Raw genomic sequence first — 27,357 nt, 5'->3', positions numbered from 1 at the left:
ACCACAGCATGGCCGCTGATGAGTGGTGTAGGTCTGCACCTGGGAAGTGAACCTGGGCCGCAGAATCAGACATGCCAAACTTAACTACTAGTCCGTGGGGCCAGCCCCAATAAATATTTTTAAAATGTCTTAGTTTTACTTTCTAATATAGCAAATATCAAAAGATATAACCCACATAAACAAAAGTTCTTTGGAATTCTAATTTTCAAGAAGTCTTGAGACCAAAAAGTTTGAGGACATGTTCAAGCTGTATTAAGAGGCAAAAGGAAGCCAGAAGTAGCTTCCTGCAGAGTTTTCTATGCTGTCACTGTGGGAGCTGGGCCATCTGACTCTTGCTGCCTTACCCGCTGACCAGTCACTCATGCACAATATGCCCCAACTGTCCACACGTACAATACGCATACTAATAGTAATCCAGTTTAACATTCCTTAGTTTTGGTTACTCTTATCTCTTCCATCTATCTCTGAATTTGGTGAAACTTGACCCTTGCTCATAAATGAGGTCCAGGAAGGATGAGAAAATCCACAACCCTAAAGTGGTTACGGACAGAGCATCAGCATTTCTGTTCTCCAAGGCCGTGGCCTCCTGTACCACACACTACGTGTTAACATAGGCAGCAGTCCAGCAGTCCTGATGTTAACAGCTATTACTTCGTTACTTGAAAAATGAGAAGGCTCTGAAAACCCCACCTGTCTTCCCAGTTACTTGCTTAAGGGTCTGTGTTCTTTGGTTCATCCATATTTGACACAAACCCAAAAGAAAGCCACCTCTGAGACGGTCTTCTTCCAGAGACTCAAGTGGAAAACCCAAGTTTACCCATGAGAAAGAGAATGGCTCACCTCGGGCATGATTTCAATCTTTTCAAACAGACGCTTGAAGGGCAAGGCGAGGACCTCGGCCCGCCGATAGGACATGGCAGGCGGCTGGCAGTCAATCATCAGGTCCATCCTGTGGGACTGCGCTGGAGGTGGCTGGGTGTACTGCTCAGGACAGACCACGTGGAGGGGCTGAGGAGCCAAGAGGACAGGGACAGGGTGAAGGGAGAAGGAAGACACGAGAGGAGCCTCTTCCAAAGGCAGCCCATTCCTTATCTAACTTTATCTTCATGGACGCTCAGGCTCACCACGTTCAGGCCATTTTGAACTCTCATCCTTTCAAATCCAAGTAACCAGTGGGAGCAGAGATGAGTGCAGTGGGAGAAAGAAGAATAAAAATTTCAGGACAAACCCCTGAACTGCCAGCCATGTTGACGAGCAAGGGATTTACTGCCTCAGTTTGCATTTGTTTTTATTTTTTCAGTATATTTAAGTTGCTTTGATGGTGACTTCTGGGGGTCTACTCCCCACTGGTCTCTAAGCCCCCTGAGGGCACAGTCGTCTTGCCACACCATCATCGACTGCTACAGCTACTGGCTGATTAGCAGGAACTGACTTTTTGTGCTAGTTTGGTGTTCTGGGGTTGGGTTTTTTCTGGTATCTATCTCTCTGCAGGTCCACTGGTGTTACAGTGGGTGGTGGTTAGGTCACATACTCAAGTGTGTATGACAGACTGAATCAGACAGAATTGTTTTTGCAAAAAGTCGCTTTTTGTTGTCTTCAGAGAAAAAAATTAGTAAACCAATGTCTACTTTCGACAAACACCATCCAATTGCACACTGCTCCTGGCAGCCCACAGGGTCATTGTATTGTCACTGCTCTTGAGTTTGGAGCAAGCCTCGAGTCCCTGGAAGCAATTCCAACAGCACTTGTTCTTTAGGGCTAATTCCTCTCTTCTGCAAACTGCCTTTGTTCTTCTTCCTGGCCCGGCTAGTATCTTATAACTGTCTCAAAGCCATCCCATGCTGCAGTCACAGCCTGAAGACGTCCCCCAGGTTTTCCTCTCCTATAGTGGGGACCAGGTGGCCTCCAGTTTCCAATATTAGCACACAAGCCAGGGGCCTGAGGAGTATACTGCGGGTGTAGGGACTGAGGTGTGAAGTTATTAGTAATGAAAACAAGAAGCTCTTAATGGTCTCTTTCAGCATGTTGATGTGTACACAGTGGGGTATCAGATCACCCCACTAGGCCGACAGTTGGTTAACTGCTCTAATCGTGTCTAGAAAAAACCCACATTCTTTCTTCGCAGGGCCAGCAAGCACGTGAGCCCCACAATCCACTATCGCTGCAGTCCTGAGGTTCTCCAGCTTTCTCTGTTTCTAGTGACCCTTCCTTAGAGTTCTGTGTCAGCACCTCTCATCCTGAGGTCAAAGGTTGTGTGAAGAGGAAGCGAACTTCTGATCCAGGCCAAGAAATGAAGGGAGCTAATCACCCCACGCTAAACGGCTAGGTGAAGAGACAAGAAGCGTAGGGCACCTCGGCACTCACGTAAGGTCCTGCAAACACTGAGGGGATGGGAAATCAAACTCTTCCTCGGGCCTGTGCTCAGCTTCTTCCTTGCCAATTCCCATCAGCCTCCCCCACCCCTGAGTGCCACAACACACGCCACCCGAGTGGTAATGCGCCCAGGGCAGTGGTTTTTATTGCCTGCGTTCCCTCCACATTCTCCTTCTGTGCAGACATGCTTCCTTTTCCTACCACTTTACCCCAAGTGCATCTTCCCGTTATCTATGGCAGAAAATGCAAAATGAAAAATAAACTAACAAACAAAAGCAAACCCAAACAAATCTCTAACAAAAGGCAAAACGACAGTTTGTGGGACTAACCCACACGTGCAACAAGGGCCCAATACATGTGTCAGCTAAGTTCAACTGTCTTTCAGCTTGATGAATATATTTCTAGAATGACTTTTTTTGGGGATGGTGGTGGGGCAATTTGCTTTTAATTGGACACAGATGGTCCTCATCAAAAATAATAGACTGTTTATGCTTTCTTTTCCTTCCACTTTTGATTTCTTTAGAATGGAAACTTCTTTCACTACTTTGAAGACTAAAGGGTAACCAGCACACGTCCCAGTACTCTGCAGATGCTTGAGAAGTAAGGACAAGAAATGAAGCTAGATACCCCCCTCGCACCACAGACACACAAACACGCAGAGGGGACAGGACCATGGAAGACACGAGCGTTTCCCTTCTTACCTGTACTTCTTTAAGCAGCTTTGACACCTGGATGAAATTCAGTCGTGTATCAATGGGGCAGTATATGCATTTCATGGCCAAGGGCTGGTAGGGAGCCAGAGCTTCCAGGTATGAGAAGTCAGGTTCTAAGGAGAGCACAAAAAAGAAAATTTAAAATGTCGGCAACAGAGAGCTGCCAAGCGAGGTGGTGGCTGGTGTGGTCAAGGCCAAGCAGATGGCTGGCAGGGCTGGGAGGGTGAGCCAGTGAGTGAGTGCACTGAGGGTGACAGGAGCCAGGTTCCCTATCGTTGGAGAGATGAGTTAGTTACAGTAAGGACAGGGAGAGGCTGGAATGAATGCTAAGGATGGATGTGGAGTTGGAGGTCTGGGTGTGAGCTCGAGGTTTAACATAGAGAGAAGGATGAGATTGGATATGTAAATAAATGAGGGAGAAGGGGAAGCTCTTCTTTGCAACAAAATGCTAACCAATAAGAAATGTAAAAGAAATGATGAAATTAAGAAAATGTATCGCCATTTGGCAACTGTCAGAGTAATACTTTATTTAGACCAGAATTATCAATAGATGCTAAAAACATTAGATAAAAATTTGGGGAAGATTGGATATGTACATAGTCTCAAAGTGTCCCCCCCACAAGATACTGATTCAATACAAAGACAGTGGCTTCTGTCAGTGTGGAGAAAGCTGGGGGAGACACTCGAATCAAGCGCTCAACGTTAACACCCGGTATGAGGCAAATCACGTGTCACCTGTGTGACAGCATGCACCGAGAAGAAAGAAAAGGACCTTGAGCCCATGTCAACAAAATGCTTCTGCTGAGACTGTTATACTCCTCTCAGCAAAGCCGAGCGCATCACGATCGGGAACCATCCTCGCCGTGACGGCCGGTCTGTTCTCTCAAGAGCCCTCACTGGGGCCTACTTGGCTGGGATTGTTTTCTCCACTGGAGGATGCTGCCCACCTTGAGCCAAAAGAGCTGGCTCACTGCTGGTGTAGAAAACAATACTTAGACTCCCAGCACGGTCTGTGCCCTCACGTGGTCACCAGCTTCTCACAGCCCTCAGGCTGACACTCACCTGTCACACTAACTTATCCGGTGTCTTCAGGATCACTGAGAGAACTTCCAGATTTTTAAATTACCACCCCTCCAGTGGATCCTGTTTCCCTAAGAAGAACACCCAGAAGCCCCCAAGTGAGGCCAGCCCGAGCCGCCTGGGAGGGCTAACTGACTCCTTTTGTACGTGTCCTGTGAGAGCCATAGTTCTCACAGCTGTTGTAATACAATTGGAAAAAGTGGTCCCAAACGTACCTCTGACACTAGCAGACATCATAAATGACACGACTTGTGCTCTGGAAGCCCAATAAACCAGTTTAAATTTAAATTCATTACCCAGATCTGTCCATGGACAATTACACAGCCCCCAATTTCTTCTTAGCTGGCTAAAGGAAAATTTATGTCATAGCGAACACTTGTTACTGTACCTATGTAAATACTGGGCCCACTGTCACATCAGAGTCAACATCTCCTCAGAAAGAACAGGAGAGATCACCCTTAGTCCTACTACAGGCAATGTTCTCTGGACGATCTCCTGCTTAGCAAAACTTGGCAATGGTGAGGTTCTGGGTATCATGCATTGTCTTGTGGCCGAATTTCCTCTGCTTTTGCCCAAAAGGGGGCCTGGGAAAGAGAAGAGCAGCCCCTGACAGATGCTTTTCTGAGCTCTCCTGGCACTTTGTTCTAGGCCTTGGTGTTAGTAAGAGCTGGCCTGGTGCTCATGGCTAGGCCATGGTGTTCTTCTGTTGGATATAAACAATTTCCCAGAACACCAACATCAGATAAGGCCACTCACTGACCATGATGGATCAAGACTAAAACAAGCCCCTCTGTAATCATGCCTGAACACCAAACCACAACACTGTCCAAACCACAAAACAAGCAAACATTACCCTATCCTGGCTCTGTTCTTCCTGCCTTCTAGATAAGAATGATAAAGATACCCAAAGGCCCAGTGGCCTAGTGGTTTAATTTGGTGTACTCCACTTCGGCAGCCTGGGTTCAGTTCTCAGGCTACCTACACCACTTGTCTGTCAGTGGCCATGCTGTGGTGGTGGCTGACAAAAAAAAAGAGGAAGATGGCAGTGGATGTTAGCTTAGGGTGAATATTGCTTAGCAAAAAAAAAAGAAAAAGAAAAAAAAGCTACCCACTCATAGACCTATTCTTGCTCCCTGCCCGTTCTCGATCCAGAGAAACGTCCCATATCTGTGGACCCACCTCAAAATCACCAAGCAGGAGCCCAAATCCACAAGAATTTCTTTCTAACCTGCTCTGAGGTGCCTCACGCTTCCCCATGGTGTGCGTTCTCCCTCACTGCACTGAGTCAATAAACCCAACTTTGTTCCACCGCTGGTTGTTCCTGGTGGCCTCTGGCTGGAGGGCGCCGGTACTCCTCACAAGCAGGCTGAGCAGAGGGAAAGGCCCCAGTGTTCCTGACCCTGAACTTTGGGCATAACTAGGCTCTACTCCTTTCCTTGAGTCTTAAAAGTAATTAGACAACTCTAAGAAGTTAACTGATACTTTCTCAATAGCCTTTATGTGCCAGGCACTGTACGAAGTGCTTTCTTATGTCGCTAAATGCACAGAGCTGTCCAAGGAGGAGCCGTTAATTATCCCACTTTCCCATGAGGAAAGTGAGGCTCAGAGAGGTGAGTAACTTCACTTAGGTTACAGGAAATTGGACCAGATTTTAGATCAAGGTTTTCCACTTCATTGCCCATAAGGTTGCCAAACCCCAAGGCTGAATGAAGACCTTAAATTGATAAAATAATACAGTGATTCAGTAAAACCCCTCCTTAACCTCCTTAAAGGATCTGTTTTACTCTGAGGGGTTCATGTCCAGAAGAAAAGCTGCAAGCCAGAGTAAACTACAACCGAAGGAGAAAGATCCATCTCAGTAAATAATTCCTGAAGGGGGTGAACAAGACCGGTACTAGCATCACCGCGGTTCTTGCAAGAGCTCGCAAACCCTATCCAAAGCAGCTCGGCAGAGACCCGCCTCAGGGAAAGCTACAGGATCAGCTGTAAAAGCTTTCTCCAGTACTCAGTTGTCTCACGGCACATTTTGCTTTCCTCTCTTAACCTTGTGGTTTCTTTATCCTTTGGTATTTACGATAGAAGAGGGTTCACATTCATGCCTTCCTGTCAGATTCTTCCCTGGGTCTCCACCTGGTCAGTGCATTCGGGGAAGGTCCCGGTGGAAGGGGCAGGGTTCTGTTTGTGTGTTTACATACCTGTGAATATGACAGTGTTGAGACTAGATTTTCCCCAGAGCTCCATGAAATGAACCACGTCCCCAAACCGGAGGGAAGGGTGCCCGGTGAACACCACACACGGCTGCCTGAAGTCGTTGCTGAAGTCTCCATGGATGCTGGGGTAGTGCCTCAGCTTGTTGGTCTGAATGAGCTAGAACACATGTGAAAAGCACACAAAGAGATGTGAGCCCGCCTAGGCGGAAGGAGGATCACAGCACGGGAGGGGGAGCAGAACGAAATTAAAAATACAGACAAATCTTACTAAAATTAGACAAAGATCCCGATTTTTTACCTACAATGTGACTTACTCAACAGATGGGCCCTTTGGTGACATGTTAACACACTTAATGGAAACTTTTCTTCAGGTTGTCAGGGCCTGATTTCGTTTAACTCTTTCTTTATAGCTTCCTGACACTCTGAGCCCGGGCCCCAGAAATCTCTAGTATCGGTCCTTGTTTGAGGTATAAGTAACTTTGCCAAAATGTGTGAATCACCAAGTTCTGTCAACAATAAACACCTCACACAAGAAAAATTGTTTACTAGCACAAGACCTCCTCTTAAGAAGGTGTAGCTGTGTTCAGTTACTGTGGCAACTTAGTAAAGACAGAGAACAAACTGGCTTTCAGAAATTTGGGAACTGTGATGCCCTCATGACAGAGAGCTGTAGTAAGAAGCAGGCCATGCACAGCTTCATGCCTCTCAAAAGTGTTTGTTTTGAACCAAAAAGGTCTCCTTCCAGCAGAACACTTGATAATACTCTCTCAGCCTCAGGCCCGACCCAAGGCAACATCACATACAGTCACAACCACTGAGGGCATTTCCTGACACTGCTCACAAGTTCTGCCTGCTGCCTTGGCCCCGCCCTCACCTTCCCACTCTAGCACCAAAAGGTCAGGCGACAAACATCCAGACTTCAGAGACCCCAAATACAACTAGGCCAAAGGGAGTATTGCCCTGAGATGCTGTTTGATGGATAAAGAAACAGTGTGTGATATGGCTCAATCCTGAAGTAACTCATAATACGAGGGAGCCCAGTCAACAACTCCAAGTCCAACTCAAGTCACCCAAATAGTGAGAATGGAGCCAGAATAGGGCAGTCCCCAAATGCAAGCCAAACTCTTCACTTTGAACATTTAATCTTTAATTCAGGAAGACTGTTTTTATTAGCAACATTGCAAATACTACTCTGGAGATCTTAATCAGGTGTCACATGCTTAGATGGGATATGAATAGTAAAGATGGAACAAACATTGACTTCCCACTTTCCTTCCAAGTTATATACAAATAAACTGACCTTCTTTTATAATCTATCTGGCCCAAATCACCACTTGCCCCAGTTAAACGGGTGAGCAGCTGTCTCAAAGGCTAAGGCTACTGTATGCACAGATGTCAGGGAGATGAATGGGGTTCTAAGAAGAGCAGCAGGTCTCTGCACACAACTGAAGTCACTTTTTAGGCATTACCTACAGTTCCTGCAGTTCTCCTGATCAATGCATAGAAACTAAGATAAGGTCCTCTCTCTTTCTGCCAATTGGACCTACCTCTCCACCTGACTTATGACACTTGACCATCCAGAATTACCTCTGCACTGATGTAAGGTTCAAACTGTATAGGCAATGAAGCTGTAGGAGAGGAATTCCCTAAAGTAATTTTTCATCAGTTCTAAGGGCAGAACCGTATTTTCTCATGGGAACTGGTCACAATACCAAGCGTCAACTCCATAATGCCCTAATCTTGACAAGTGCAGTTCAGGAACCCTGATTATACAACTGCGGTCTTTTCACATTCCTAACTGCAAATGGGACAAAGGTCATCCCTGGCATATGTGTGTTACCGTAAGAATGCGGTACGGCTCTTAGAAAAGAAGTTCTAAAGAAAGCCTAATTCTTACTAGGGGAGAGGAAAAGAGACTTTCAGTGGCAAAGTCCACCACAAAATATGTTTTGCTGCACTTACTTCTGTGACATTATTACATTTCTAGTCTGAATTTCACTGTGGCAATGACAGAGCTTGCAAAAACCTTGGCTGCTGTAACAGAGCGTGAGGACTGAAAAAACAACTTTCTCAAAGCATTCCACTTGACATTGTGGTTCATAAAAGACCTGTCCTTTGGATTAAGAAAACAGCAGTCAAATTTAAAATAATTAGCAGTACATTTGTTGCAATTTACTCTATGAGTCAAATAGTTAACTGTAAAACAAATAAATCAACCAAATCCTAGACATATGTATCAGCACAGAAATCCCTAGCTTGGTGACATTTTAATAAACACTTCCATATTCCTATATACACATCAAGTAACAGCACTGCCAGCTCCTCAGAAATCCCCCTTTGTCCCCTTCCAATTACTACTGCCCCCACCCCTACCTCCAGGATAATCACTATCCTGGCTTCCAATACCACAGACTAGTTTTGTGTGTTTTTGAACTTTTATATAAATAAAATCACACCATATCTACTCTCTTATCTGGCTTCTTTCACTCACGTTATATTTGTGAAATTTATCTACACTGTTGCATGCAATCAGAGTTCCTGTTCTCATTGATGTATGGTATTCCATGGTGCGAATATACCACGATATCCATTAAACTGTCATGGGCATTTGGGCACACTTCAGCACCATTACCAAGAATGCTCTGAAGATTTTTGTGTGAGTCTTTTGGTGACATACCTACACATTTCTGTTTGGTGCAGACTTCAGGAACAATACTGCTGAGGCAGAGAGTATGTTATATGTTCAGCTTTAGCAGCTACTGCCAGTTTCCTCAAGTGGTTACGCCAATTTAAACATCCTTTTTTTGGTTTTAATATAACAAAAAATTCAGACTAATGCAATTGTCTGATAGTAAGAGAATGGTCAAAAATACCATAATACGTTCATATGATAGCTATGGAATATTAGGCAGCAATATAATGATATGAGGCACACAGAAAAATGTCCATGATACACTGTTTGGTGCAAAAAACAATGCAAACAAAACTGGGTATGTGGCTATATAAAAACACTCATCAGTTCTGTGAGGGAAGGGGGATTTTTCTCTTGTTTTAAATTGAAGCATAATTGACATATAACATTATATTAGTTTCAGGTGTATTGCATGATTCGATATTTGTATATACTGCAAAATGATCACCACAATAAGTCTAGTTAACGTCTCTCACTACACAGTTACAAAATTTATTTTTCTTGTGATAAGAACTTTTAAGATCTAGTCTCTTAGCAACTTTCAAATAGGCAATACATTATATCTCTATGATTTATTTATTTTATAACTAGAAGTTTGTACCTTTGACTCTATTTTCTAAACTGAAATGTTATTATTTTCATCATTAAAATTGACCTCTATGATCAACACAACTAACTGGAAAGAAGACCTTGGCAATGAATAAATCTGTTATGCAGAAGAGTTAGTAGTAGATAGTAGATAAAACCGCTCAGCAGTCAATGGAACAGCGGTAGGTCACGAACTGTACAAACGCACTGGTAATATAATGTGTTAATAAGAGAAAGTAACAAATGTTGAGTTAGAGTACTTCACTGTCATCTCACATGGGAAACAAAGGGCTATGCGAATTTACGTAAGGAATTTTTTTATCTGATGACCTGCTATCTCCAACCACATCCATTTATCAACATTTCTTTCTTGCTCTGACCCAATAATTCCATTTTCTTACCTCTGCATGGGGAAAAGGTGGTTCTGGGAGATACACCTTAGTCTGTTTGTTGTGACAAAGCCTTTTAAAGAGGAAGAACAACCAGCATGTTAGGCAGGGCACACGTGGTCACTTGCTGCCACCTAGTGGTAGCAGTACAAATACTAAATCCTAAAGTTTATTAAGATTTTCCTGCCAGAGAATCTCACTGTGAATAAAAACCAGCATCTACAGAGTATTCAGGATTTAAGTCTCTTGTGAGCATTTTTTTTAACCTTTAAAACTCCTCAATTCCTTTTTTTCTTAAAAAATAATCTTGTTATTTTGGAGTAATTTTAGGTTTACAGAAAAGTTGCAAAGACAGTACAGAGTTCCTGTGTACCCTTCAGCCAGTGTCCCCTAATGTTAACATCTTATATAGCCGTGATACTAAGAAACTAACATAAGTACATTACAACTGATTAAATTTCAGACTTTAGTTGGATTTCACCAGTTTTTCCACTAAGGTCCTTTTTCTGTTCCAGGATCCAATCCAGGCTACCATATTGCATTAGCTGCGATCAATTTTGAGGAGAAAGTGATAGCCCTTCCTCAGAGACATAACTTTCTGTTTTGCACGCCCACTAAGCAGCACTGGTAACTCAACTGGAGAGCAACTACCTGTCTCAATCTAGACTCTGTGGATGTCTTAGGTAGTCTATGTTTTTTCCTAGCTAGATATGACATTTAAAATATGGAGATGTCTGGATAAAGCAAATGTGGCAAAAAGTTAACAACTGACAAATCAAGGTACATGCGGGTTCTGTAGGTTTGACATTTTTAAAAGTTGGAAAAATAGGTGCTGGGCCGGTGGCATAGTTAAGTGCACACGCTCTATTTCGGTGGCCCACAGATTCGAGGTTCACAGGTTCAGATCCCGGGTGCAGACCTACATGCTGCTCATCAAGCCATGCTATGGAGGCATACCACATGCAAAATAGAGGAAGACTGGCACAGATGTTAGCTCAGAGCCAGTCTTCCTCACCCCGCCGAAAAAAGTCGGAAAAAAATACATAGTGATGCATGATTATTAGAGCTTACTTCTAAGAATTCTACTAAAATAGCATTAAACCATTTCGACAATTCTAACAGATACTACTTTTGGGGGAGTAGTTCAGGATTTTATATTTACTTCATTAATACAATGTATTATCTAATATTTCCTGCTCTTAGTTTTCTCTAACCTTGATTTAAAACACATCACTTTATATCCATTTTGGAGGAAGATGTAAATATGGAAGATATTTATGGAGGGTTACTTTACAGTATCTAAACAGACACTAGTACTGTCTTTATTTCAAACTCAGGTGGAGAGACAAATATAATTTAAAAGTTATAATATAATTTAAAAGTTATTTAGATTGTTGCAAAGTATATTATGCTACATTAATTAGCATCAATATATAAAACTAAAATACTTGTCAAAAAAATCAAAAACCTAACTGCAATGTAGTATCCTGGACTGGATCCTGGAATAGGAAACACATTAGTAGAAGAGCTAGCGCAGTCTGAATGAGACTAGAGCTCAGCTAACAACGTGCTGACGTTCATTTCTTAGTTTTGACATTCACATATGGCCACGTAAGATGTTAACACTGGGGAAACTAAGTGGAAGTATATGGGAGCTCTCTGTGGCATCTCTGTAACTTTTCTGTAAACCTAAAATTATTCCAATGCAACAATTTTTTAAAAAACAAAATCAAAGACAAAATTCAAAAGTACCAAAATGGGAAAAAATGTCTGCAGAAATACAACAGAGCTGGGTTCAAATAGACAAGAAAAGTATAACACTTCTAATAAGTAAATGGGCAAAAAGGGAACAATTTACAGAAGACATAAAGATCTTTCTGGAAAGCAATCTAGATTTGTATAATGAACATTAAAACATATTTATACCCTTTGTTCCAGTAATTCCACTTTCAGTAATTACCTAAAGCAAAAGCTGTAGTCATATATACAAAGAATGATATTAATCGAAGATTGCTAAAAGGAGAAAAATTGGGAAAAGCCTGTCCGTCCAATAATAAGATAACAGTTAAATAAATTACACCATATACAAATAATGTACAAATGATGTAATAATGCAGTCATGCAAAAGTTATATTCTCAAAGATTTCATAATGCTCTAATCTCACATTAACATTTTTAAAAGCAGGATCCAAAATTAAATATTCAGTATGATCCCTACATGGAAAGAAGAAATCATTAGAATGCTGACAGTGACATCATTTCTGGATAGTGGGCTTATGGGTGCAGTTTTCTTACTGTTTTCTGTAAGTTTTATTTTTTTTACAGTAAACATGTATTATACATATATTAGAAACTAACAGATATCAAATAATGGAAACACCAAAACAACCCACTCTCATTTTAGCAGTCCTGAATTCTATCCGATCAGATATTCTGACGATAAGAATAGTGTGTAATGGGTGAAGAGTGGACTTGAAGAGCACACACAAGCTAGGACACCATCCACAGGGGCCCACAGGGCCGGCCCTGGGAATTTGCTTTCTCAATATTCTTACTGAGGATCTGGATGAAGAAACTCAGAACATGCTGATTAAATGTGCACATTATACTTAAGGTGGACTACTAATTATTCAAGATTACTTTCCTATGTTGGGGGGGAAAAGACCCAATGCAAAGGATAAAATTCAGTGGGTACCAATAAAAGTGACAGTCCTACAGACAAACATAAATAATATGCACATGGGATGGACAAGCCTGTCTGAGTCTAAATACAGTTATGTGCATAACGATGTTTTGGTCAACGACGGACCACATACACGATGGTGGTCCCATAAGATTAGTACCATACGGCTTAGGTGTGTGGCAGGCTATATCATCTGGGCTTGTGTAAATACACTCTATGATGTTCACACAATGACGAAATTGCCTAATCATGCATTTGTCCGAATGTGTCCCCATTGTTAAGCGACTCATGATTGTACAGAAAAAAAAAATCTTGACCACAATTCAAAGGGGAGGAAAAAATGTCCTTAAAAAAGTGTGCGGGGGGGGGCAACATATGGGATATGTTATGACAGAATGATGTACAAATTCCCTTTACATCCTAATTGGAAACTTAGTAGAATGTTGTGTCCATTAGGCTCCCACACCACGGAAAGGGATTAAACACACCCTATACGGGTGTGCGCCGGCCCCATTCTAAGGCTTGATTAGGTCTACTGTAAAAGTTAGTCTCTTTCCCCCGTCCCTCCCTTTCTTTGGCCAGGTGAGTTAGAGTCAAACATGCACCTAAATAATCCTTAAAAGGTTCACGGACTTCATATTGTGCAATAATTTACCCGCCCTAGGATTTGATCAAACAATTTCCTGCTATGATAAAACAATTTCGTCAAATATCATGCCATTGAAACGAGAAAAATAATATAGTTTTTCCTATCAGATTTGGTATTATAAACGTTAGACAATGTGAGCTTGTGCTTTAAAATTTGTTTAGCTTTTAGAATACAACTTCGCTTTGTAACAGGCAGAGAGGGCAGCATGTGAGAAGATAAATGTAAACATTTTTGTTACTGGTTTTGAAAGTGCTAGCTAAGTTAAGTCTTTATCTTTCCTCCTTTCCTCCTTCATAACTATTCTTCTCAACTCTAGCAATATAACTGATTTGGCTTTCATTAATACAATCTTCATCTCACAGACACAGAAAAACAACAAAATGAAAGTTTCATAGTAATGTCAGAAAAAAACAGGATCATTTCTATTCTAACTGCTTGAATGTGCTGAATCAGACAGAAGTTGTAGAGAAAAACACAGACATACCACTCAGCAAAAATCTGAGAAAACTCAAGTGAACTGTTAGCCACCGGGGAGATGAAGTAGAAAGGGATGTTGGAGAGGCCGGCCGAGTCGATGTATTGATACAGGCATTCCAAGAGGTCGTAGATCACTCCAGAAGGGTAGCAGGGGACCAACACGTTCCCTCCATTCCGGACTGTCAGCGCTAGAAAAGTTGAAGCCAGAAGGAAAACAAGAGTATCAAAAGAACAGTTTTATAAAGGTAGAGTGGAACTTTTAAAATAATATTTGGATTTCTTTCATTTCCCTACTTCTGTTTGTACTGTTCACTTCACCTGCTTCTTTTGAACAACAGCATCAGAGTGGGAGAATCCAGAGGCTGACAATCGGCTGAGTTTTTAATTGATGTCTCAGTTCCTGGGAATAGGGTGTGCCATTAAGGGTGTGGGTTTCAAAGGTTACCAATGGCAGCCAGGGTCAGGACAGACCCTCTAAGCTCCTTCTCCTTTTAGTTCCTGCTCAAAACTTTGCTGGATCTGTCTCTGTGAAGTCTCTGACCATTGCTGAATGACCTATAAGGAAACAGGCCAAGTTTTTTTAAGATCGGCATCTGAGCTAACATTTGTTGCCAATCTTTCTTTTTATTTTCTCTTCTTCTTCTCTCCAAAGCCCTGCAGTAGATAGTTGTATATTCTAGTTGTAGGTCCTTCTGGTTGTGCTATGTGGGACGCCACCTCAGCATGGCTTGATGAGTGGTGCCATGTCTGTGCCCAGGATCCAAACCAGTGAAACCCTGGGCCACCTAAGTGGAACACTAGAACTTAACCACTCAGCCACGGGGCCAGGCCTGGCCAAGTTTTTCCATTTGACTCAGTTTAGTGGCATTTTCTTTCGTTAAAGTTTTGTCTGTAAGAAAATCCTCCATATTTTAAATACTCAAAATAAATTATCAAACGAATTACAAATATAAGTTTAGTCATATTAGAAGTTATAACTGGCTTATAAAAAAAAATCTAAGTGCCCCCTCAAGTTTATTTTTTGTATGGTTTTTGAAACAAACTGAAACAAGCAGCTTTTGGGTACACAACTTGAAATCTCTAATGCCTTTTATCCTCCTCTGTTCCAAACTCTGACATCCAGGTTCACCTAGATGCTGTACTGTAAGTGAGCATAAGTGAGGCCATCTTGTTATGCTTCAGCCCCTCCTCTGTGTGACTACTGACTGCTCTGCACATACTCTGAAAAATTCAGATGCTCTCCTAATTTAAGGTTTCATACTTACGTATGTACTCCCCGATAGCTTGATAATTTAAAACTTTGTTCTATGAGTTTCTCTCCAGAACAGACTGACCATAGGCAGGAAACACACCTACAAGGTATCCATCACAGCGGATAGAAGAATGGAACAATAAAAGACCCTGGAGTCTGTCACGCTGAAGAAAACCCCCTCCTTACTGCCCGTTTTCCCCATACAACTGCCCCAAGATTCTGCAATCCTTGAAGATGGGTTTTTGAGACATTAGTCACCCGTCTTCCACTTTGCTGGCTAATCTAATTAAACTTCCTTTCTTGACCTCTAACTTGTGATTAACTGGCTCAGATCTCGGCAGGCAGAGGGAGCCCACTGCTTGGTATCATACTTCGAGTACCGGCTGACTCACTATCACCAGAGCGCAGTACTGTGGAAAAAGACAAAACCAGTGGTGAGGGCTCACGAGGTCTGGTGCTAGTCCTGCCTTCGCCACAAGCTACCGGACCTCAGGTAAGCCTCTGCAACCTGGCTGGCCTCAGCTGCTTTACTGGTTATATGAGAGGAATGAACTACATGAGTGGGTTTCAAGCTTTAGTTTGAGTGAAAATTGCCAGGGAGCGTGCTGAAAACACAGCTTTGCTTCTGGGCCTCTCCCCTCTCCAGAGTCTGACTTACTAGGTCTGTGGTAAGGCCCTCAAATTTCCACTTTTAATAAGTGGCCTCGCTGATCTTGAGGCAAGTAGTTAGTGGACCTCAGTTTGAGAAACAGTGGCTTAGATGTGAGGTCCCTTTCAGACCTAAAGTCCTTTGAGTCTAAGATTCTAGATTATAAACAAACATACAAACAAAAGATTCTATTTGAGACTAGTCCAATAATTTTTCCAGGGTAAGAATAAATTACCTTGGGCTTAATAACAGCAAAGAACAAAAAAAGCTGATGACTATTGGCATGGCCAAGTGAAATTTCAAAGGAGAGTGCTTTCTGTGTAAACGTAAGACGGCGACTGTTTCTCTTCCCCAGAGCAGAGGTAATGTCACTTACGCTTGCCAGGGGTGCAGGGTCTGAGCTCACTAACTCCTGTTTGGTAACCGTTCTCAACTGAATGTTTGCGTTCCCCCCCAAATTTACATGTTGAAGCCCTAACTCCCTATGTGATGGTATCAGGAGATGGGGCCTTTGGGAGGTAGTTAGGTTTAGATGAAGGTGGAGCCCCCATGACGGGATTAGCGCCCTCAGAAGAAGGGGAAGAGACAGCAGAGCTGCTTCTCTCCGCTGTGTGAGGATACAACAAGAAGGCGGCCATTTCTAAGCCAGGAAGAGGGTCCTCACCTGGACAAGCTCATCTCAGACTTGTCAGCCTCCTGAACTGTGAGAATAAATGTCTGTCGTTTAAGCCACCCAGTTTATGGTATTTTGTTATAGCGGCCCAAACTAAGACAGTAACCAACCTACACGATTCTAAAAGAAAGGCAGGATTTTTAGATTTTTATTGACAATTACATCCAAAGAAAAATAAATTTCTTCCAGGTAGGAAACACCCCACAAGTCTCTGAATTTAGTCTTCCCTCAAAAGAAGAAAAAAATAACATCAACCAATTATTACTGGGGGAAAAATACAGCTCTTCAGGGTATCACTGTTGTGAATTCAAAGTATACAGTCTTTTCTGTGCTATTATTTGCAAAGCAAAGATGTGATTCTAACCTTCTTTGACAACTGCCACCCTCTAAGTACCCTTGCTCGGCCACCAAATCTCACCTAAAGGCAAGGAGATTAAACAAGAATTTTCTGTATAAATCAAGTGAGAGAATATTGAGTATTTGTTGTATAAAGTGGTAAAAATTCAAATTTACTGTCATAACAACAATTCTTACTGCACCTTCAGATTTAAGTTGCTTAAGAATTGCTTTTGTTGACCAGAGTAGGTTTTGAAGGATGAACAGAAAGTGTAGGAGTAAATGGGGGAAAAGGCCTTAAAAAGGAGGCATCAGAGGCTCTGAATGTGAAGGGAAGGGGGAAAAATACCACAGACGCAAGGTATCAAAAAATAAATTTAAAACATATCATCCAAGTTAAGATGTGAGCTGCATACATACCCAGGTTGCTGCAGAACTCTCCCACCATGCCATCTGGGTTTGCAGTGGGAATCTGGGTAAGGCCTGTCAGAACGAGAACATCGCTGTTTTTGAGAGAAGCTTGGTCCATGGGCTAAAAAAGCATAGAGAGTTATGCTTAGTAATTTAAAAAGGAATGTCACCTATAAGTAGTAAAGGAGAAAGAGAATAGAGACATCACTCTTTCTATCTCCTACTCATCATCAAGTCCTCTTACCTCCTCTAATGAAAAGTCTGTCAGTGAACAGTGTTGCCCAAGAGGAATGGGGAGTGACGGGCAGAGGCACGAGGGTACTTTATGCAGTGATGAAAAAGTTCTGTCTTGAATGGGGTGGTGAGCACATGATCTCAAAATTCATAGAATTATGCATTTAAGATTTTTGAGTTTCACTATATATAAATTTTACTTCAATGAAAAAAAGCATATTTCTATAATGCTTTGCTCCTTTCAAAATGCTACCTCACATCATTGGTAGTTCTCGGTCTTCAGGGTGCATCAGAATCACCTGGAAGGTTTGCTAAAACATGGATTGCTGGGCCCACCCCCAGAGTTTCTGATTCAAGTCTAAGGTAGGCCTGAGAGTGTGCATTTCTAACAAGCTCCCAGGAGATGCTCTTCATGTTGGCGTGGGGATGACGACTTGAGAACCACTGCACAGCAAAATTTGATTCTCAAAACAACTCTGCAAAGTCTATGAAATAAATGTGAAAATACAGAAGTTGGGACTCGCAGAGTCAAGGTGATTTCCCCTAAGGCTCAGTGGCAGAGGAGCCAGGCAGAACACTGGCTTAGGCAACAGAGACACAAAGCCTCCTCCAATTCCAGGACTAGCCATGTGACCCCAGCCAAGGCTCCAAGTTAGGTTTCTTGTAAATGGGCATATTTCTTTGAGGATTTCTATGAGTCTCATGAGCAAACACACACGATCTTCTTGTGAACTATGAAGTCCTATGGTGCACTATTACATGATCCTTAGCATGTTGTGTTTTTATTTTTACCCAGAAAAATTTGAATTTAATTTTGATTGTTGTCAGAGCATTTCAAAAAAATGCTACCATTTCTAAATAAATTGAGATTCAAACTGGAAACAAAAATGAAGGGCCATGGATTGAGATGCTGGAGAACTCACAAATGTTTTCATTTTGTAACACACCTTTTCCTCCGTTTCATTTGATATACTTACTGGGACATTAGAAGAAAAAAGCAAAAAACATGATTTACAGAGAAGCCTTATCCCTCCTTTCTCTGTTCCACCCAGATTTCCCAATAAAGAAATAAAATTCCAAATAGGAGCACAGTAAAGACCCATTGTCTGTATTGTTATCTCTGAGAATATGTGCTTTTTGATGTATTTTCCTTTAGCATTTTATACAAGCATGGATATATGGGATTTGTTACTTTTTACACAACATGATTGTGGTTATATAAGCTGCTTTATAACCTGAAAAACATGCCTTTACTGTGGATACAGAAAAAGTACAGTTGTGAAAATTACATTGAATAGCTTCTAATTCCTATTTGCAGACACACACCAATGCATATAAGAGCTTTCCCTCTGCTTGGGCAGAACCCATCTATCTATTTGCACTTCTCCATCAAATATATACATATTTTTTGTTTCCACAAGAGGAAGGAAGGGGCAGTGAAGTGTAGTGGTTTACGGTGGCAGATGTGTAATGAGCCTGGGAATGTTCACTGTGTGTATGCACGAAACAGAACGAAACCGGAACAGTGACAAAAGGGATGAAGCTTTGTTGGGTAGCATATTTAGCTTAAAATGACAACAATGTTATTAGGATATTATTATAACAAGCCACTAATGATTCACAGGGTTGATGGGAAATGGGAGAATTCAGAGGGCCTAGGAACCCCCTGAAATGGTATATACAATTCTGTGTGCCTATGCACATTGTTCATAGATTTAATCGGGTTGTTCTATGGGGCCATGACCCCCAAAAGGTTAAGAACTACTGAGCTAAATGATAATATATAATAGGGAACAAACACTGGCCCTGAAAACAATATTATCTCTGAACCTCAGCAATTACCATTGCCTTCTCTTGAAAATTAAATGCCCTTAATAAATAACAAAGGCAGCACTACAATATGATACCACCGAGTTGGAAGTTACGAGATACTTCATGATCAGGTCAGACTAGATGTTTGTAATTTTAGCCCTATAACTCGGAGACATTTCTTGTTCATTCCCAGGGTTACTGTAAAGAAGCAGGCTTAAAAGGCTTTTAGTGACACTCTCCAAACCAAGCTGACACCACCAACATCTCCATTTCACCACCAAAGGGCAAATGTATATATTACTGGCGTCAATGGCCACTCACTGAGTGCTTCAAGTGGGAACATTTTGCTTGAACACACAAAAACAGAAAATTCCATTGTGTCCAAGAATCAAATAAAAATACCTTACAAAACTGACAGTCACAATCAAGCTTGTGGAATAGAATTTGGAAAAACCTTAAGCCCAAGGATGCTGTGGCCATTTTGTTGGTCACATTGCTGGTTGATTTTCATTGGACATTTTGCACACAGCATGAGAAAAAGGAGAGCCAGTCTCTAGGCCCCAGAAGCTTACAATCTAATTGAAAACAAGTATGTATAATCAAAAAAGGGGATTATTGAAGAAGCCATAGAGAACAACACAAATTTCAAGAGTTTGCGCTGAGTTTATGTATATGCCCAGTGGAACGCAGACTTCAGAGCTGCACCAGGCCAGGTGAGGTTACTTGCGCATGGTTTTTTGGCAGATTAAGTTTTGGTTCTAGTTTTCTTTCTTTCACTAAGAAACTTAAGACTCAATTTAAGACAAACCCAGGTCACCACCTTTGGAATGCCTCTGTGACACTGCTTCCCTCCCCCACACCAAGATGTCCCTCGTACATGTGCCCCCATGGCCTCCCATACTTTCCATCCCAGCATTAATCCCATGGAATCCTAATCGTCCCTTTACTCATCTGTGTTTCCCACAGACTAGGAAGCTCCCTGAGGGCAGGATTTTGTATCCTAATTCCTAGTAGAATGCTTGGCACACAGCAAGTACTAAATAAACATTTGCTGAATAAATGAAAACATGACAAGAACATGTTCTGGTAGGAAATGTGAGAGCATTCCATGATGGAAAATAACGCCCTAGAAGTCAGGAAGGTGAGAATAAGATGTCAACTGTGGGAGGAAGGCTGGGGAGGGCAGAGGGCAGGAGAAGGTGACCTGTAGACGCCAAATGAATTTACTCGCTAGGAAGCAAAGTCTACTTCGGAGCTGACAACAGAGATTAGTAAAAAGAGAGAAAGTATCACTGGTAAAGGGGCAAAAAACCAGAATCATGAAGACTGAGAGGGTGAGCAATGAAGAGCCAAGACCCTGAAGCAGGAAAATGACATTTGGGAACAATGATTACAGATGACAGCTGAAGGAGGGGGTGAGGCCAAACACAGAAGGAACACTTTGAAGGCCTCTGTAACAGCCCAGACATAAGGAGAAAAAAAATTTCATGGCAGTTGAGGAGACGGAAGAAGCAGATCTACGCAACTTCATAGAAAACAATTAATAGAGATTTGGGAATGGAGTGGATACACAGGATAATGAAGAAAGCAAGACTTTAAATGGCTCCCAAATCTGAATCTGCAATGATTTAAAAGAATAAAGGCGCAGTAATAAGTTCAGTGTTGGCAAGCTGCAAGCATTTTGGGAGTAGCAAGACAGATTTATTCTGAGAGTAAAAGATAAACAGTGGACTATGAAGTATATGGAGATTTTCTAGGTGTCTTCATCTAAGGAGTTAATAGGAATGTCAGCTTATTTAGAGTGAGGAACGAGGAGTGGGCCTAGGACTGAGGCTGGAGAAACACCATAAATTCAACGGGGAGAGGAGCAAACAAAAGAGCAGGACATAATGCAGTGAAGAGCTTCCCTACCTGTGAGAACGAGGAGCTCGGGAGAGACAACTGACAGCACTCCCGCCCTATAATACGGCAAAAGATCAAGTAGAACAAGAAGAGGAAAACAACAACAATAACAACAACAAGCTTGCTCCAGAAGCCGAGACTAAAAGGAATTTCAACAAGAGACTGATGAACAGTGTCAACTGCAGCTGTGAGATGCTGTGGAGAATAGAAAAAGTAAAAGTTTGGCCAGAAACTGATCACTGTTGAACTAGAGATGTGAAACCAGATCCGTGAGGTGAAAGAGGCAAAAAGCCAGCTGTACAATTGAGTTGAACAAGGTGAATAGGAGAAATCTCATCACTGCTAAGAGAAAGAGAACACAGTAGTCAGGCGATGAGACAGTCAGAGCCCACTCTTCCATGAGCTCCCCTAAGCCCCAGTGGGAAGTCTGTGATCCTTGTTCTGAGTCCCACAGCACTTCACAGTGGATTTCTGATCTGACAGAATTGATCACTTGCAGGAACAAAGTCCTGTATGTACCCATCTTCCTCCATCACTATAACTTCTGTAAATGTAGTACCTACTCATCCATGTTCCCCTTACAGCCTAGGACATTCCACTGTCGAAAGTAGGGATTTAGGAAATACCACTGACTCAGTGAGGGAAGGAATGAATAAACAAATACATGAATGCATGTAAGTAGTGTATGTTATTTTTGGGAGAAGGAAATACTCTGCAGAGAGAAGCTGTGCTGCCAGATAAGAAGCAAAACAGCAAGTGTGGAGAGAAACAGACAGGAGTCCAGCCAGTTGTCCAGTCTCTTCCCTCCTTGCTTCATGGGATCTGCTTACTGAGCCCAATTCTACAAACCGATCACGAACCACTCGCAGCTCAGCTTCCCTGCTGTCCCCACCCCCAAATATGTTAGGTTTAACCTCAACTGGTTGGCACCACGTCCAAAATGAGGGCAAGAGCTTCATTTCCTCAGGACCAAGCTGAGGAGGTGCTGCTGTGGCTTTGGGATACCTTGGGGCTGCATCCATGGGGAGGAAAAGGTTTCCTGTCTGTGGCCCTGAGGAGGGAGCCGTGTGCTATGGCTTGTCCTGGACATTTCTCTTAAGTAACGTTTTGGGGACGTGTCTGTGTCCTTTACCCAGGAAGAGTGGGCCCTCCTGGACATATCCCAGGGAAAGCTGTACAGAGATATGATGCTGGGGAACATCAGTCACCTGGTCTCCACAGATGAACTGAGGCCCAGAGAAGTGAAGTGATAATTTTCATGCTGCCCCTTCTTGAGTGAAAGGGTCAGCACTCGGCCCAGGCCTGGTTGTGACGTACTGGGCTCTGATGCCTCACAGAAGAAGAGAGGGGAGCACTGAAACGCAGGTGTTCCATAGGAGCTAGGTGACCAGGGGAGCAAAGGAATCCTCAACCTGATGTATCGAAGCCTGAGTTTTGTGGATGCAAGAAAATGTCTTTCTGTTGACTCCACATATCCAGCTCTGCCTTGTGTATGAAGGTGAGCAGGTGGCTTTAATCCCCCAGTTCTTCAGGAGAGAAAGACAGACACTCCCAGAAAATTCCCAAAGACTGACCCGACTGTAAGATCCCACGAGGCCAGGCCTGGAGGGAGAAGCAGCGGCCTATAGCCATTTCCCAGGGATTTCTGAAGGAAACTAATTTTACATCAGAAGACTAAAGAGTGGCTGAAAAATGATGACATGCACATCTACATGCAGATTTGAGCAAGTCACAGATTTATTACAATAACATAAAATACATTAAAAAAACCTTTTACCGTAGAGCATTCAGATCAAAGCACTGCATAAACAACAAAACATCTGGGGAATTTAGAGGGAAGAGAAAAATGTTGAAAACAAAACAGAGCAAAACAAACCTGCCTAAGAAATGCCTTAGCTCTAAAAATCTGATTCAAGGAATCCAAATTTGAGATGTTTTCTTTAGATTTAAGAGAGGACTCTACACTTATTACTGCCAAAGTCTTTAAGACCTCCAGAAAAGAAACCAATAGGAGGCCCCCCGAACTCGAAAGGGAGAAGGATCAGTATGGGGAAGCAGAGAAAACACTGGAAGTGTGTGCCAAAAGGAGACCTTCTCTCAGGCCAGCTACCAATCTCTTTGGCAAGAAAGAATTCCCATTGTGAACATCATAAGTTTCAGGGAATTGACTGGATAGAAATTTTCAATTAATTTTAAAAAATTAATTTTATTTCTTAAAAAAAAATTCTTCCCAAAGTTCTAAGTGAGAGATTCTTAACCTGATAATTAACAGTGGGCTTCTGAGGACTCTTTAAACTCAGTCTCCAGAGCATCAGTGCAAAATCCTGTGTAGCTGTGCAGACATTTTTTAACAGTTCTCATTAGATTCTCGCCATCAGGCTTTTGGGTCCATGACCCACAAAATGTTAAGAAGCACTGCTCTAAGGCAGACGCTCCCATATGGAGCCCTTGCTTTCAAAACCTCTCTCCTCTCATTCTCCCTCATAACCACCACCAGCCTTGCAAACCAGAAGACCACTTATCTTACCCTCAAGGCCAAAGGTTAAAGGGGAAGGAAATAGCTTGTTTACTGGCTGAGCTTGGTCTTCCAAATTTGCTCCAGGCCAGAGACCAAGGGTGTAGGAGAATCTTCAAGGCCATGAGGGCTGATGTGGGGGACAGACCCCTTTCTAGGTCCTTTTTGTGGTCAGGAGAAGGATGGGAAAAAATCAAAACAATAAGCAAACCAAACCCAAACCCACTACTAAGAGTAACAACAATAAAAAATATCTACCACACACTACAATTTTCCATACTTCAAATCTTAGCCTTGCATGAGTATCAGTGTCCTGTACTAGATCAGTTTTGAAAACTAACCAAAAATTCCGTAGCTCCCCATGTCCAGGTACACATAGCTTTTGCTCTATTGTGCTGGTGATTTTCACGTCTAAAACTCAAGTCCCACTTCTGAAGTCAGGTAGAACTGCCAGGAAGTTATTGAAATAATGAGTATTAAGTTGCCTTTTCAAACTACCATCAGAGAAAAATTGGTGTTTAAATATAGGTTCACAACCCACAAGCAAATGCATTAATTTGATTTCAAAGGCCAGAAAGCCTTTGGCCCCAATAACCAAAAGTGCTCACTAGTTGCTGCTAATGCACTTCGGGGATCTATCCAATGGTCATTGCTCGTTTTGCTCATTAGTGTTATTGTTTTTAAACTGGGTCTTATGCTCTCTTTTTGGGAAGACTGCACATCTGTTTGGAGTAGACATTTTTTTCGAAAAAAAGTTTTTTTAACTTAAAATAGTTTAAATGTCTAACAGTGAGAAATAGCTAAATAGTTCATTGTACATCCATAGGATCGAATGCTAAGCAGATATCAAACATCATGTGGTGGAATACTAATAACCCAAGGCAAGTTCATTAAATAGTTAATCAGAAAGAGCAGTAAAGCAGGCTGAAAATAGTTCTCTCTTAATATTAGGATTATTACAAATTTTTATTTTTTTCTCTGAGATTTTAGTATTTTCCAAAATCACTACAATAAGTACAAATTAATGTTTTAATCAGAAATATAGAGAACTAATATTTTAAAACAAAACAAAACCTTCACTATGTTTCTTGATAAGATAGAGAGTGAACACAGCTGCTGGCTCTCATCTAGAATCTAAACTGAGGGACAGCCTAGAAATAAGGGCAACTGAAAAACTACAATAAATTCCCAGGGAAACTATGAGTCCCGGAACGGGGACAAAATGGCAAGCAAGAACCATAGAGGCCTGGGCACTGCAGGATGAGTAGAGGTTAGGAAAAGGACTCTGTCCTTTTTTCTCTCCTCTAGGCTGTCGTTGGCAGATTGTGGCCTTCTCCAACATACTGTGAGGAAGAAAATACCAGAACAGTGGACTGATCACTCACAGAAGTTGCAGGCTGACCTAACAGCCCTTGCTTGTTCCCTCATGCTACAAGGCTAAGTGGTAACAAATTAGGGAGACAAATTCTGGGGGAAAAAAAACAGTGTTTAGAGCACAGGTACAAGAGGATTTCCCTGAGGGTCAAGTAGTAAGAGCTGACAGGGAAATAAACCAAGACCACTGAGGTATGCAACATCGATTAAACATAGTTAAGTAAAATCCTGTCCCACATGGAGAATTAATAAACCAGATCGAGTAGTAGAATATGCATTTTTAAAAGTCCACATACAAATAAAATAAAAATAAGTAAGTAAAACAAAAGTGATTATGCAGAGAAATATTTGGAAATACTGTGTCCGAAAATATAGTCATTGAAATAAAGAATTCAATACATAGGTTGAAGAGCAGTACGGATATAGCCAAACAATGAATTCATGAGCTGGAAGATCAAGCTGAGGAATTTTTTCAGGAGGCTTCAAGAAGGAGATCGGAAATATAAAAGAAAACAGATATAGAAAACATAGAAGTGTCAACATCTATATACTAAAAGTTCCATAAGGAGAAAAAAAAATCAATCAGAAGGAATAAATAATTTAAAAAATGATTAAGAATTTTTCTGTGTTAAAGGAAATTGAAAGATCTTACAGAGTATTATGAAAAACTACACATTTAAGACACATCACAGTAAAATTTAAGAACACTGAAGATAAAGTTAAAATTCTAAAAGCAGATTCCATAAAGGAACACAAATCTGACGGGGCTTCGCAGTTCTTAACTGCAACAAGGGTAGAAGTGGAAAACAAAGTAACATTTTCAAAGCTTTATGGTTCAGAGCTCTTTTCCTTTAATTTTATATCTATCCAAACTATCATTTAAATGTGAGGAGAAATTAAAGATATTCTTAGTAATTCAAGGCCTCATAAGGTTTACCATTTGAAGACCCTCTTGGTGAAAATTTCTCAAGTACTCCTGGAAGAACAGTAAATCTAGGAGGATTATGAGATATATAGGATGGGGGGGGGGGAACTCAATAAAGCTCACTGTTATCTAAATAAGCAATATATTCACTACCCTACGTATATTCTAAATAACCCAGAACAAATTCTAGACAGTATCAACAAGGTGAGCAGGGAGGAAAGTGGGAGGAAGGAAGAGGAAAAAGATGGGAGAGACAAGAGGAAGGTGTGGCTCTGGAGGGAAAGATATAGATATTAATAAGGTTAAGATACTCACAGGAAAAATAAACAAAGGGACAAACCAGAGGAATAAAAATACAATATATATGTTCAAACTTGCAGAAAGAAATTTAGCTTTCTAAAAGAAGGCAAGAAAGGATGGGGAAAAGAATGAAGTAAACTAAAAAACATGAAATAAGATGGCAAAATAAGCCCCAAATACAACAGTAATTGCAAGAAAACATAAATAGGCTCACCAATCAAAACAGACTCTTTAGATTAAAAAAGAAACAGTCCTTTACTATGTTGTCTACAGGGATTCACCAGAAAAGGACACAGAGAGAGTGAAAAGAAACAGATGGAAGAGAACAGCAGGCAAATATGGAGGGGGAAAAGTCTGGCTTCTAATGCAGTTTTGACAGGGGAAAAAAGCAAACAACATCCTAATAAAAGGAATAACTGATCAACAAAACACAATGATCATGAACACATTTACCAGTGAGCATACAGCTTAAAAATATAAAAAGCAATAACTGGTGAAACTATAGGCAGAAATAGATAAAACAACAAATAACATACCCTTTTCAGAAACTGGCAACTAAGCAAAGATATGAAAACTTGAATAACACAATAAACTCAAATGAATAATAAAAAATAGAAAAATTTTCATTCAAAAGTGAATACAGTCTTTTCCAGCACACATAGAACATTTACAAAAAGAGACTTGTGTCTCAAAGTAAGCCTAAACAAATTTCAATGAATCAGTCTTCTCTTATCAAAATGCAAAAAAAATTAGAATCCTGAAACATAAGTAGGATGTGACCAAAGTCTTATCTAACCCTAAATCTAACCATACTGGATGTACTAGAAACAAACAAAAGTACTAGAAAATAACCTTTGGTTAGATAAATCAGGAATATTACGAAGGCAATTATGATATACTTCAAGATAAATGAAAAAGCACTTCCTATCAAAAATTTAACAGTTAAATAACATAAGAGAGAAACAAATAGCTTTAAATATACCTATTGAAATGCAAAGAAAGACTAAAATAAATGAGGTAAGCATTAAAACAAACACAAAAGAGTAAACCCAAGGAAGGAAATAATAAAGGGCAGAACAGAGAATGGAAATACAACAAAAACCACTGAAAGGAAAATCTT

The 27,357-nt window shown here is 41.3% G+C and overlaps 1 protein-coding gene across 4 annotated transcripts in view; it reads right to left on the bottom strand.

Annotated features, from left to right (window-relative positions):
* Positions 1 to 27,357, bottom strand: part of INTS9 (integrator complex subunit 9) — a 104,998-nt gene that overhangs the window by 6,985 nt on the left and 70,656 nt on the right. For all 4 annotated transcript variants that reach the window (XM_014843334.3, XM_014843333.3, XM_070505133.1 and 1 more), the window contains 6 exons: positions 17,185 to 17,296; positions 13,862 to 14,042; positions 10,058 to 10,118; positions 6,362 to 6,533; positions 3,075 to 3,199; positions 841 to 1,008 (listed from right to left, as the gene is read on the bottom strand). In XM_014843334.3, coding sequence (XP_014698820.1) covers positions 841 to 1,008; positions 3,075 to 3,199; positions 6,362 to 6,533; positions 10,058 to 10,118; positions 13,862 to 14,042; positions 17,185 to 17,296 — 819 coding nt within the window. The remainder of the gene's footprint in view (positions 1 to 840; positions 1,009 to 3,074; positions 3,200 to 6,361; positions 6,534 to 10,057; positions 10,119 to 13,861; positions 14,043 to 17,184; positions 17,297 to 27,357) is intronic.

Source organism: Equus asinus, chromosome 3 (genome assembly GCF_041296235.1).
Source record: "Equus asinus isolate D_3611 breed Donkey chromosome 3, EquAss-T2T_v2, whole genome shotgun sequence".
Taxonomy (NCBI): Eukaryota; Metazoa; Chordata; class Mammalia; order Perissodactyla; family Equidae; genus Equus; species Equus asinus.
This window is presented reverse-complemented; position numbering and strand designations above follow the sequence as displayed.